Source organism: Trachurus japonicus, chromosome 1, assembly GCF_045865225.1.
Source record: "Trachurus japonicus isolate A0001 chromosome 1, Traja_1.0".
NCBI classification, from domain to species: Eukaryota; Metazoa; Chordata; class Actinopteri; order Carangiformes; family Carangidae; genus Trachurus; species Trachurus japonicus.
In genome coordinates this window covers 6,015,654-6,029,575 of record NC_140907.1, presented here as the reverse complement: position 1 = coordinate 6,029,575, position 13,922 = coordinate 6,015,654, and the positions used below count along the sequence as shown (strand labels likewise).

The window sequence follows — 13,922 nt, the reverse complement described above, 5'->3', positions numbered from 1 at the left end:
CATTTAAATGACCAACATGTTATCTCAGCCACTAATATTAACAGGCTTTCTTCTGACCCGTCTTATCTCTACACAGTCACATAGGCTATATTCCAGTCCACTTCTTGCCGACATGTGCTCTGTGAGAATTTGATTTGTTCCAGTTACACACCGACTCTGGCTGGTTTGTTTGTTCTGCTTTCCGGAAAACGGTCTCTGATTCCAACCAGCTGTTTCCCGCCTCACACGGATCAGCTGCGCGCACACACACACACACACACACACACACACACACACACACACAGAGTAACCTAGTAGGCGGAGGCAGCAGACACACACACACAGACACAGACACGTAGTAGGCGGAGGCAAGAGGCCACACACACACACACACACACATTGGAGGGAACCCCATCAGCTGTGGGAAGCAACACAGCTATAACTTACTTTTATTTTTTCCGACTCTTCGCCGCTCAAATTCACAAATTTGTGAAGTGGTGTTTTTACGTCACCGAGGAGCACGGCGAGAGCACAGCGGCGAAAACGAGCATCTTTTTGTGTTTGAACCAGAGGAGCGGTGGAGGGAGAGAAAACAGAAAACACGGACTAGAGACGGTGGCTGTGAAAGCATGGAATATTTCATGATGCCGACAGAGAAGATCCCGTCCTTACAGCAGTTCAAGAAGACGGAGAAGGATGTTATCGGAGGACTCTGCAGGTGTGTGTGGCCACCTATGTGTGTTGATACCCGACCGCTTGCATAAATCATGTTTCATGTGACCGTAGCGCGTGTGTATAATGTGTGCGAGTGTGTGTGTGTGTGTGTGAGAGAGATGCAGTATGACTTCAGTTAGCAGGCTAGCAGTTAGCTCCGCCGCAACACCTTGGCAGCAGGAGCGTGGTTGTGAAAATTAGCAGCTTGTTGTGCCAGCTGCTGGGGCTGCTGCTGCTGCTGTTGTTGCTGTTGTTGTTGGCGACGAGGATAAAGACACATTATTACTCCGCTTTGTAACATTTCCCGCCCCAATGTCATGAAAAGACCCAAAGAAAACATTTGCAACCATTCAGCTCGAAAATATGTAAATTGGTGAGATGAAATCGATACATTTGCGTCTGGTTGAGCACCAACCACGTGGTGGTGAACGTGCTGCCCGCCGTCTCGCTGCTACACACATGTTTGTAACGACACACTTTATTACACCGTGTATTATCCCCTCCCAAGTACTCGTGTGTGTAGTATAGCCCGTCTGTATTAAACGGTGTGGTGACAGATAGGGGTTTCTGCGGCTCCATGTGTTGTGTGGTGAAGTAACGCTCAGCCATGGTTGTGTCGTGTGCTAACATTAGCCTAGCCTGGCTAACGGGTTAGCCATCACTGCGCAGTCGTTTTCTGACCACGCCGCGTGCGCCCTCGTTTGTTTTTACCCGTCTATACCAGGTAGTGTGAGCCAAACACATCGACGGGGAGGTGTATTTTCGCACACACTTAGTTGTATCTACTTGTAGCGAGCTGAAACCCCAGCGCTAGCACGGTGCTAGAAGTGGAAAGCATTGTTCTCCATGATGCCAGGGGGCCTGCTGCTGTAGCGGAGTCACATTTCGCTGCTGCCGCCGTGCAGACGCGCCCTCCGCCGGCCATGTTGGAGGTCCGCAGCTCCTGGCAGCTACAGCTGACAACAGCTGATCTCATCCCTCCACTAGAAGAAAAAAAAAACACCCGACACGCTTCACCTGTGTGGGACAGATGTGGATGTTTTTCTGTGTTGGTGGCTGTGTGGCCCAATATGTGCTACATTATTGAAAACCACCCTGCGGTGTTAAATGGTCAGTGATAGAAAGGTCTTTGTATATCTTGTATATTCACCTAATCCCAGTTAACGTGGATATTTAATATCAAAGTGATCATCTCATGTGTCTCTTCATAATAGATGGTTTGCACTTGACTTGGCAGTAACCCTCTTGTTAAATTCCTCAAAGTCCACTGAATCATTTCATTAAGGGAGCATGTGGTCAATAAGTAACTTTTGGGGATTGAACAGTTGAATCCTAATGGGCCAAATTAAGCCCCGAATGCTGCTGTACTGGGGCCAGTACAGTGATAATGAAGGGTGTGAACCATAGGTGAAGATGTGCTTTAAGACATCTTTAAAAAATAATAAGAAACAAGGACATGATTTAAGAATTCAAAGACCTGGAGCTTATTTTAAAGCCGGTGTGGGTGTGTTTTAAGGCTCCTCTTGACGTATATTTTGGCTGTCTTTCACAGATTTTGGGCTAAGCTGATGTCACTTTCTTGTAAACACAGTTTCAAAACACCCCATTTAATTTTAGCTCTGAGGATGGCTGCAGAGCCCACACACTCATCTTTTAAAGAGAGGAGCTGCTCAGAGCCATGTGAGCTGCGTCCTTTGTCAGACCTCACACTTTTGTAAACACCCTGATCTGGTTCTACGGGTTCATTGTCGTCTTGGCGTCATGTCCATCTTTCGCCTTAATGGTTCACCTATTTCTTCCCCTGTGTAAATAGGACAGGGATGGTTTCGCCCCCATAACATCCAACCTCGTGGGGTGGAGGTGTGTGAGGGGGCACTGGGTTCACTCACACTCAAAGACCTCCTGACAGCTAGACTGAGGAATGTAGAGAGGTCAGGACTAATGCCTGGTTAAGTTAAAGGTTTAAAGTGTCAGAGATTGCAGCTGGTTGAGGATTTTATTGCTTGACGTCAGTTGTGTTCATTCAGCCCAGCGAGGTGGATTTCACCTATCTGGTGCGGTTCTAGGTCTCACTTTATAGTCAATTGAATATTTTGGGGCTTTGGGCTGATGGTCATGCAAAATGAGATATTTTATCATGTTTCTTTGAGGTGATAATTTGTAGGGGGGTTGTTGACACACTATTCTTTTTCATAGCAAGTAAAGAAAATAATAAACAGACTAATTGGTTGTGGAAAAGGTTCACGTACCTACTCAACCTGTCGCTGATAATTGCTTGTTTTAATAATTTGCAAGAATAGTTTAACACAAGGTGCATAAAACAAGACAAGACGCATCAGAAAGCAGATTGTGCGGTCATATCAGACATCCATGGACAGAATAACAATCGTCTTTCTTCCTCAGCCTGGCCAACATCCCGCTCAGTCCAGAGACGGCCCAGGACCAGGAGAGACGAATCCGCCGTGAGATCGCCAACAGCAATGAACGTCGGCGCATGCAGAGCATCAACGCTGGCTTCCAGTCCCTCAAAACACTCCTGCCCCACACAGACGGAGAGAAACTCAGCAAGGTGCAGGAAGAATTGCATGCAGTCACACATAAAGAAGTTCTCGCTATAGTGATGATAACTTAAATGACTGGGCACAATGATAAATGATGGGACTTATACATTTTACCTCACTGGTCTCGGATTTATTTTCCTAGAGTTTTGTAAAGTTTAATGTCATTGTGTGCACTCGTCTTTATGTTCACCTTCGACTTGATCCCTGCCAGGCGGCCATCCTGCAGCAGACAGCAGACTACATCTTCGCCTTGGAGCAGGAAAAGACAACGCTTCTGGCACAAAACAACCAGCTCAAACGCTTCATTCAGGTAAACACCTGCACTGTTGTTTTCACCACATCGGTGTGTCCATGTTGTGATATGTTTAGGTGCTTTAGTCCAACACACTGTTTGTGTGAAATGCTGTGGCAAGACTTCTTGTCTCAGCTGACTTCTTTTTAGCAACAAGAAAACAATTTAAACGCCAGGCGCTGAGCATGTTCACATGTACTGCCACCTCCTTTGATATTTGGACAGCTTGCAAATGTTGGCAGCGCCAGTGCACTGACTTTGATGCCACGCTATGTGAAAAGTGTGTGTTTACCAGTTCATAATTCTGTTTGTTCACCTGGTGTTTTATTTTCTTACCACACTGTCTATCTGTCCAACTTCACAAGCAGCTCCTACTCTGCTGGCGGGAGTTGATTGTTTACATAGGCATCATGCACATTGACTGTTTTACTTTGAATTGCAGGAGTTCAGTGGTTCATCACCGAAGAGGAGGCGAGCAGAGGAGAAGGATGAAGGGATCGGGTCTCCGGACACGCTGGAGGAGGAGAAGGTGGAGGAGCTGAGGAGGGAGATGCTAGAGCTGCGACAACAACTGGACAAAGAGCGCTCAGCTCGTATGCAGTGCGAGGAGCAGGTGAGACCAAAGGCATCACATGTGATCTCAGACAACGTTTGCTAATTTTAGTAATGGACGACGGAAACTTAGGACCACACGGATGAACAGAATGGCCACAATTCATCCTGTTACTGCTTTGCACAATTACTGCATGTTTTCCATGGTTTTTTTTTGTTAACAATTTTTTATTCATTTTTCATATCAACATATAGCAAAACAAATGAAAATCAGTATAATAAAATAAAATAAGAACATACAGACAATTCAAATGTATTTCCTGTTGGGAAAACAATGTAGCTCTACTATTGACTTTATGTTCCAAACAAACAACAGAAAAGAAAGCACACACACACAAAAAGAAGAAGCAAAATATAAATACACACATATACTGTCACACATACACACACACGACATATAAGCATACATATATATATATATATATATATATATATATATATATATATATATATATATATATAAAAAATGTGTGCATGTTTTCCATGGTTGATTTTTGAATGTCAAAATGGATAATGGCCCAAGCTTCAGATCAGGCAGGTAAACCAGGCGCTTAAACAAACTTTACAGATCCATCGCACTATCACAAGCTGATCTCAACAAGGTGGTAGGGACATCTGCCAATTCCTCACATTCTCACTTTCTGGATTTGCCTGAACAGCAGGTTATGGTGGAGGGAACCGAACAGTTGGTGAGGGCAAACAAATTTCAGCAGGAAGTGAAAGAGGAAAGTAAACAGGAGGAACAATGCAGCGGTGTGATATTTCCAAAGAGTGACAAATGAGTGGGGCAGTAATGAAGTATTTTCTGTTGTTTTCTGTTTGTTTAAAACAAAATGGGAAATTAATTAGACCATGTCAATAAAAACTTCACATTGATATAAATTAAAGGGGAATTACATTTTTTTTTTTTTTTTTAATTTTAAGCAGGGATGCAAGATAGTTATCGGCCCGATAATTTATAGCAATAAGTAATGCAGCATAAATAGATGTTAATTTGAGATATCAAATAGTTTTGTTTGATATATTTTAGCAAATGTTTGAAAGGCTTGTTAATAGAATATCTTCATTTAAAGAGTCAAAACTGTTTTTGGTTTTGTTTATAGTATTGATGTCATGATATATGTTAGGTCCTCACTAGTCTTTCTTATCTCCAGGTATGTTATCGGTATAGGCCTTCGGAAGCAGAAAGTTATCGGTTATTGGTATCGGTTTCAAAAAAACGTTATCGTGCATCCCTAATTTTAAGTTTGGCGATTTATAAGAAACACCAATCAACAGCAAACATTCCTGACTTTTAGATCTTCATATGAGTCAAGCTACATTCCTTGTGCCAGGTTTGTAATACTTTCTGTTAACGAGCTCAAGTCTCAAGCTCAATCCAAAATAACCCTGTTGACATCCGGATTTCAGTATCGGTCTGAATAGCACTCCTCATGATGAGCAGACTGGTGTTAATGAGTAACAACAGTTGTGATTATTCTGTCGTAACCCCCCCCCCTCCCCCCATCCCACCCCACAAAGTCACAGGCCATGGATGTGTGGGAGTTGGTGTTAAGTTGCTGCTGGCGTGATGTTTGGTGGAATAAACTCTTACCTCTGCGATGTGCTTGTTTGCAGCTGCGCTCCCTGGACACCCAGCTGCACCCAGAGCGCCTGAAGGTGATCACCCAGCAGGTGGAGGAGGAGCAGGCGCTCATCCAGAGCCAGACACTGTTACGGCTGCAGCAGATCCACGCTGCCGACAGACAAACACAAAGTACACAGGTTAGAACCACACGCATACACAAAAATATACTAGTCTCAACAGTAGCAGTGTGCAGCAGTAATACATTTGTCTTATGTGAATGTAGATAATCTCTGGCATGGAAAACACCTTTTCATTTTGTATTGTATTGTAACTCTGTCCTCCAGGTGCTGGCTCCTCCCACTCCACCTGCCCCAACCCATCATCCCACAGTCATCGTCCCAGCTCCAACACTAACCCAGCACCCCCACCATCATGTCACTGTGGTGACCATGAGCCCTTCTGTCCACACCAGCACTGTGTCCACATCCAGACAGAACCTGGACACCATCGTGCAGGTAAGAGCTTGCTGTCTACTCATGCTTGTTTTATTGTTTCATAGCGAAAATGTTAGTTTTTTTGCCTCCCGTTGGTCTGAACCATTGCCACAGCCTTGAGTGTTTCCCGTCTTCTTCTCTCAGGCCATCCAGCACATCGAACGCACTCAGGAGAGGAGAGCCAGTGCCGAGGAGGAGCAGAGACGAGCCGTCATCGTCAGCCCCGCCCATGTCGCCATGGACACTGCCTGCTCGGACACAGACACTGACACAGAGGGAGAGGACTGCTCAATGAAATGATCCACTCCACAAACATCATACACACACCTACAAACACACACACAAACACTTAAGATACCTACTCACTGTAAGATTCCCTCCTGGAGCTTGACTACTTTCAAAAAAAATTCTGTCTTTGGCATTATCCAAACTCCTAAATCCAGTGGTTAAGCTTGGTGTCAGTCTTGTACTGTAAAATCTCTGAAGATTGAAAACATAGGATGGTCAGCGTGCAGAGGCCCCGTGAAGATTTCTAGAGGCAGTTTTTCAATGTCTGAGCCGCTGTGTCGCTACTTGAAAACTTCGGGGTGTCCTCTTGTAAAGTAAAAAAAAAAAGAAAAAAAAAAGCTATCAGCATCCATCCGTCCTTCATGTGTGTTTTATGTATGCTACATACAGTCACAGTATCAGTTACCCGTCGTCACTGGCACGCTGACAGTATTATTTGTGCTAGAAATTGATGGATTTAGCATAACAAAGTTGAATGTAATAACACAATAAGCACGCAGCTCTCAAGTCTCAAACGGGCAACAGAGTTGCAGTTTCTTCTTCCCCAGTCTTAATTTTGTTTTTCTTTATGTCCTGGGTCATTTATTCGAGTGCCAGTGGCTGTGAAAAACCAACCTAGACTACAACTGAGGGCATTTCTAAATTTAAAAAGTTTGGGAAAAATACACACTTAATTACAAATTTAATTTTGAGGACATATGTATAAAACATTTTGTCTGATTTACTTGAAAAAGAGGTTGTTTTTTGATTTCTAAGTAAGCCCTTAAAAAAATAAGCTGTAGAACAATTTACATTAATCATCTTTTGGTTTTAATGTCGTTCATGTTTTTGTTAAGACTTTTCTTTTTCTGTCAGGGTTACTGAATGTTGAAGGTGAACATTTTGATATATTGAGATTAACGACTTAAAATTGGAGATTTGTCAGGTTTTCACAGGGAACTGGAGGCCTTCAGATGAATTCCAGTTTCAGTTTTGAACCAACCACTTGTCGTTCAGTGGTTACTGTACCCTTTAGTTTAAAAAAAAAAAAAAAAAACAAGAACCAAATGTTGGTTTGTTGCTTAAAAACATCTGCAGACATTTTCTTAGTGACTGGTGTTATTTTTGAGTCGCTCTCCAACAATTTCACTGAATCAGACTCACAAAATGGAAGGTTTGGCTGATGTGAAAAAAAAGTAGATGATTCACACGCTAACAAAACACGAAGGCTTCCGGTGTCCCTACAAAGACTACAGTCTATCTTCTGGTCTTGGTTTGTTGATTTCAGTGACTATGCACTAGAGTTTTTGCTATTTATGCAATCCCATCTTCAGTACATTTTGTTGGTGTCATTTATACATGAGGTGAAGTTATCTATGCACCGTTGGTAGGTGTGCACATTACACCTACATTATATGTATGAAACTTGACATGCTTTTATCAAAGAATGTAGTAGTCTTTACTCGCAAGGTGCTCTTTGTCAACCTGGTGCTCTGCTGACGAGCAGTGAGCTGAGGCCAAAACCCGTCATGTAACTTCACACTTAATCATGCTCCCTGATTGCTTGTTTTTTTGTTTTTTTGAAATAATATTTGTCATTTCCACGATTTTGGAAATGCTCAAGAGAGCAGGGGGAGCGGGGAAGAGACACACAGGTTGTGTCGGCTTGTTGTTGGGGAAGGTAACATGCAGAACATACTAGGAGCACATCTCGCTCAACCACATCCCCAAAAAGCATCATTTTTGGAGAGGAGTCTGTAAAGAGTGAGTGGGGCAGCTTTAGTTGGAAAACTAAGCCGGCGCTGACAGATCAGTGTGTGTTTCCAGTGCATCAAATGGCACAAAAAGTGCTAAATCATTGTACATTGAGAGTGAAATTTTGAATAAGAAAGACTGAAATGAATTACAGACCACCTCCCTCTCTTCAATAAGCACCAAATCTGCCCACCTCATGTTATGTTGCTTGTAGTTCTTTTGGGAATTTGACTGGAAATCCCTGCTTGGAGCCTCTTTCCTGTCATACTCGATTTGATACGCTGACTTGATGCTGTAAACATTCCTTTTATTTGGATTTGTATCTGTCTTTTGATCTCTTACATGTTCTGTTGCCAATTGAATGCATGTTACTAATTGCTGTTTCCTCTCATCTAAAGCGGGCTTTTGTTTTGACATTGTTTATTTTTTGGGGGGGGGAGTTCCTTTTTTCTGTTATTTTTCATGATCACATGACTGATGTGTTCAGTATGAAACCGTCTTGTGTGCAACGTGTGGACACTATTCACCCACTGGCATCGGTTTTATATCTGGTTAGATTAGTAATTTTCATGCCAAACAAGGGAGGGGAGGGTACTTGTTTTTTTTTTAGTGACACGTTGTTAAAGGGTTTGGTGATCTGCTGACTGATGTTTAGCCCCGGCCTGAGTTAAGGTGAGGTTTGATATTGGTCAGACAAAGACATTATGCCCTCAAATGTTTCTGTACATTGTGTTGCAGCACTGCTGTCTTTTGGTGGAATTCAGAGATATTTGATATTAAGCACTTGCTGTTCTGTACTGCCTGAATCAGTGATGAGGAGGATTTTTTGTTTTGTTTTGTTTCCATTTTATTTTTTGTAAGCTCTTCGCTGTGACGCAATTTAACATCTGTTTATTGTGTTATGCTTTTTTGTCTCTTCATTTGTCTTTCTTGTCCCGTTTTTTCCATTTTTTTGGTGACAAGCATTTTTTTATATATATTTTTGTGTGATTTTTGTTTGTTTTTTCCTTTCCATCAGTCCAGGTCGATGAGAAGCTGTTATATTTTGTTTATAAAAAAAACTTGGGTAAACAGGCCTTTGTAAAGATGAAAAAAAAATAAAATTTGTACTTTTTTTATTACACTCCTTTTGTTTTACTGGTCTCCTTCAGTCACCCTTGGTGTCCACCAGGAGGTGATATTGAACAGCTCCCCACTCAGCAGCAGCAACACACAGTTCATGTAAACACAGCTGGCCCACAGGCCTCATTGTATTCTTTTCAGTGGGAATACAGTAACTGGAGAGAGATGTGTATATTATACAGCAACATTTAAATCTGACGGGTGAATGAAGACAGTATGAATGGTACTGGTAACTAATGTGGAAAAGTTTCAATGAGAAACTCTTAAGAAACATATTCCTTTGTGTACTTGTAGTAGATTATAATTTACCGTTAGTGTTAAAAAAGAATACGACTACAACTTAACCAGCCAATCTCTTCCTGTTTCTTTCTGCTCACAGCCTTCCTGATTGGACCAGACAGTTGTTCAGACACACATGGGCTGAAATGGGTGCAGTTGCTGCGTCCCGCCTCCACTGGCATGCCCTCTGACCTTCAGCCAGAGCAGTATATATAGCAGGGGCGGATGTGGAGAAGGCCCCTGGCAGTCAAAAATGAAGTGGCTGGTGTCTGTGTGCTGCTTGGTGTCTCTGCTGGCCCTGTCTGCTGCAGGTATGGTGGTGGGCCATGGGTTTGGGGGAAATATTTGTCTTTAACATAGTCTAATTCATTTGAATGAAACAGGTGTGTGTGAAATTGAAATGGCGATCCACTGTATTTAAATGGCTATATATGAATCTGGTGTGTGTGTGTGTCTTTGAACATACCACAGTGTTGTGTCTTGCTGAGATTTGGAGAGTTTGTAATGACATGTATTGCTGCCTCTAAAGGTGCAAATAAATGAGTTCCATTTGTCACTTATGCATTGATACTGCACAATCATTTTTGCGTCCAACCGGTTGTAGGTTGTGAACGAATGGGGTCAAGGTGAGATCTGTGTTCTCAGGTTGACGTTTTTCAGATTTGCAGTGTTTCACAGTTTCACAGTTTCCTTGGAGAACTGCGTTGTCGGTCTCTGGATTTTAAGCTTAATGGGACAAGAGATGTGTTGGATCCATAAATGTGTACTGCATGTTACCATGTGATGCAGTGCAAGGTTTTGCGGTTGTACAAGTGGAAATGTCATGGCTGAGGTGTGACACCAGCTGATGGAAACTGTCCTGTGTGCTGCTTATTCTCTCTGCCCTGGAGAGAAACACAGTGACAGCGCTGACAGAGTGACTTGGACTCGGTACAAAAGAGTCACACTCTGCTGAAATTATTGGTTTTCCCACTGGATCTCTTTCAGTTTGACCATCCCTTCACAGCAACTTCATGCACGCATGTAACTCCTCTCCAACGGCCGGTGCTTAAGCGAGGAGTCTGGCATTTCACTGTAGCTTTGTGTTTATAGACTTTATAAACTTCAGTTCCCACTCTCTGACAAGCATGTATGATTTTTTTTTTTAAACTGAGCAAATTAGAGCAGTTACAAGCTTGCCCAAGGTTATTCCATCACAGTTGCTCTTCTGCTCCTCTGGTAATGTTGATACTTGGTGAAAGCCGAGGCAGAGAATACCCTTGTCTGTCCTTGCACTGATTCATTTTTGGTCCCCACAAGTTGCCGTAGACAGGTGTCAATAGCCGGACAAAGTTGTCACCAGATACTGTGGTCATCAATGCCATGCAGTGATATGAGTCCCTTTAAAAGTCCCAGGAGCACACACACGCACATGTTAATCACACACATTCACAAAAATGACTCACATGCTTGAAACTATGATACTATCATACAGCCATATACAATACAAACAGACTCCACATAAACAGCTAAAGCCTCAATAAAACCTCATCACTGGCTCTCTGCTCCATCTGCAGAGCTGCTAATCTGTCATTCCAGTCAGCAGGCTCCATGTCCAGGGGATGTCTCAACTAAAACAGGCATGAGAGAGCTCAGCAGAGGACATGTAGGACCAGAGTACAGTAGCCAAGCTGTTGGGCTGTTTTAACTTATATAACTAAACTTCTAATAAAAGTTAAAGCAGAAGTAAGCGATATTTTTGTGTTAATATAAGTCTTGCAATCACTTACATAGAGTGTTTGGACCGAAACACGGGTCTCTCAGTCCCTCTGCTCTGAGCCGAGGAGAAAACTTTTCTCGTATCCTACAAGTTTTATCCAATGAGGAGAGAGAACGGCATGAAGGGCTGTGTGACGTAGGGACGAGGACCAATAGATCCATGACGAGGGCGGGGGCTGCTAACTCCATCGGCTGACAAGAAGTTATGGTGCGTTCAAGGCAACCCGTAACTCGTGTTTTTCCGACCTGTGAAGTCGTACCAGTTTGATCTGGTACGAGTTCACGGGTCGGAAGTTACGAGTGGCCGTTATAGTGACTTTCACAGGTAAAACAGGTCGGAAAAACACGAGTGGGTTGCCTGGAACGCTACAAAGTCGTAAGTCGTGACGTGAAGCTGTAATTTACGGTTTCAAAAGCCTGCCTGAAACGCAGCATTAGCCAAAACGACCGGATCGCATACTTCTGCGTTAAGTTAATTCTTCTAGTTAGAGCTGTGGGTGTGGGAATGGATCAGAAAAAGGGAGATTTAACTCCCAAAAATCCAGTTAACAGTGGTGGAATATGTATGTGTGTGTGTTACAGGACAGTGACAGACATGTCTCAAACTCATGGTGCAGAAAGAGAAAACGAGAAAGGATCACATCCACTGAGGTCCATTCAGCCTTAAAGGGGTAGTTCACCCAAAATTGATATTTCACTCATTATCTACTCACCCTCATGTCGACTAAGGGCTGGGAGAAGTTTCAGAGTTATCCGTGGCTTCTCTGAGTTACAGGGGGTCTCGGCGTAGCAGTGCATGTCCATATAACGGTTGCAAATGGATACCAACTGTCTTCGTAACAAAAAGACACACCAAAAAACATCCAAATACCTCCATGCTGCTCGTATGTAATGTCCGTCTTGTATTGAAGCCCAGAAATGCGAAATTGTCCCGAAAAAATTAAATAAGTCTATTTTTCAAGCTTGTTTGTAGCGGAAGCTCCTCTTCCCAGTTCGTCCAAATTTGACGAACCGGGAAGAGGAGCTTCCGCTACAAACAAGCTTGAAATATAGACTTATTTAATTTTTTTCGGGACAATTTCACGAAGACAGTTGGTATCCATTTGCAACCGTTATATGGACATGCACTGCTACGCCGAGACCCCCTGTAACTCAGAGAAGCCACTGAGGACTCTGAAACTTCTCCCAGCCCTTAGTCCACATGAGGGTGAGTAGATAATGAGTGAAATTTAAATTTTGGGTGAACTATCCCTTTAACAAATCAGCTAACCAGACATGCAAAACCACTGCTGCTTCCATCTGTGTTTGTATTCCATTTTTGTTGTATTTTAGGAACCGATGACTAAAAAGGAGGGTTCTGCATGTTACCAGAGACGTTCTAATATGAGAAGGACTTTGATGTTACACAGTCGACGGTTTACGTATGTCATCGCTCCTAGTGCTAATGCATTTACTGTCATTAGCATTTTAAAAGACTCTGAGTCACCCACTGCCTGCACACTGTTGCAGGAATGTGAGCAATAGTGCAGCTGAACTGTGGGCCAGCCTCATGACAATCGCAGGGAGGAGAGGAGCGTCACACTTCCTGAAAATAGGAGTGGAATTATCCCTCCTTCTTTTCACCCACTGACTCATCGTAGGACTATTTCTGTCTCGTAGATGTACCATCCAGCTCCAGCTCTAAGGCACCTGTCCCACTCTGTCCCCACAACACTGTGCTGTGCCCAGTATCTGCAGCAGCAGCAGGGTTTTTCTTTTTCACTGCACACTCTTCATTGACTGCCCCTCGCTATTTCCAAAAATATTTTATTAATGCCAGGAGAAATGTAATCTCTAATAATGTAAAAATGAAAACTGAAATGTCACTGATCAGTATTCTTCTACCCAGAGTGGATTAAATGACTGTGTGAATGGAGAGGTGACAGCCAGTATTCTGCTGCTTGTGTCACAGCGTGCAGCTATACCTGCCCAGCAACAGCACACAACCAAAGTTAGCAACTAGCTGGTGAATACAATCAAGTGTTCAGCAGCCAAAAAGCTATTAATTTTCCTCAGGAGGTTTGTGGAGAACAAAAAGGGGCTAAAAGAGATTTAATATTTAACAAATAGGCCTACTTAGATCTTGCAAAAATGATGGGAATATGTTTTAGGTTTGTTTTTAGCTCAGTTATTACACTACGGTGTGTTATGGCATTATTCTAGTCGATAATAATAACAAGCATAAACTCTCACCAACACTAACCCACTTACATGACTTGTAAGCTATCACAATAGAACAATGCTAATTTTCTAACATGTTGATCTATAGCAGGTATGATGATTAGCGTGGTCACTACTACCCTAGTTTAGCATGTTAGCATGGGAATATGCATATTAGCCACATTTTGCAGGTATTTAGTCATAAAGACATTAGACTAATTAGATTTTTATTTTATTTTACTTTATTTTTGCCTTTAATTGACAGGATTGTTCAGAGAGAGACAGGAAATGAGAGGCAGAGAGGGGGGGATGACACGCAGGAT

The 13,922-nt window shown here is 42.8% G+C and overlaps 2 protein-coding genes across 2 annotated transcripts in view; both read left to right on the top strand.

Annotated features, from left to right (window-relative positions):
• The first annotated feature begins 357 nt into the window (after positions 1 to 357).
• Positions 358 to 6,572, top strand: LOC146991303 (transcription factor AP-4-like). The gene is made up of 7 exons (XM_085802441.1): positions 358 to 697; positions 3,097 to 3,262; positions 3,466 to 3,564; positions 3,989 to 4,159; positions 5,776 to 5,922; positions 6,070 to 6,240; positions 6,364 to 6,572. The coding sequence occupies exons 1-7, from the start codon at positions 609 to 611 to the stop codon at positions 6,517 to 6,519; spliced, it is 999 nt and encodes a 332-aa protein (XP_085658567.1). The 5' UTR covers positions 358 to 608; the 3' UTR covers positions 6,520 to 6,572.
• A 3,308-nt stretch (positions 6,573 to 9,880) lies between these two features.
• LOC146991302 (sarcalumenin-like) overlaps positions 9,881 to 13,922 on the top strand; it is a 35,805-nt gene continuing 31,763 nt past the window's right edge. The window contains exon 1 of the mRNA XM_085802028.1: positions 9,881 to 9,953. Coding sequence (XP_085658154.1) covers positions 9,896 to 9,953 — 58 coding nt within the window. The 5' untranslated portion in view covers positions 9,881 to 9,895. The remainder of the gene's footprint in view (positions 9,954 to 13,922) is intronic.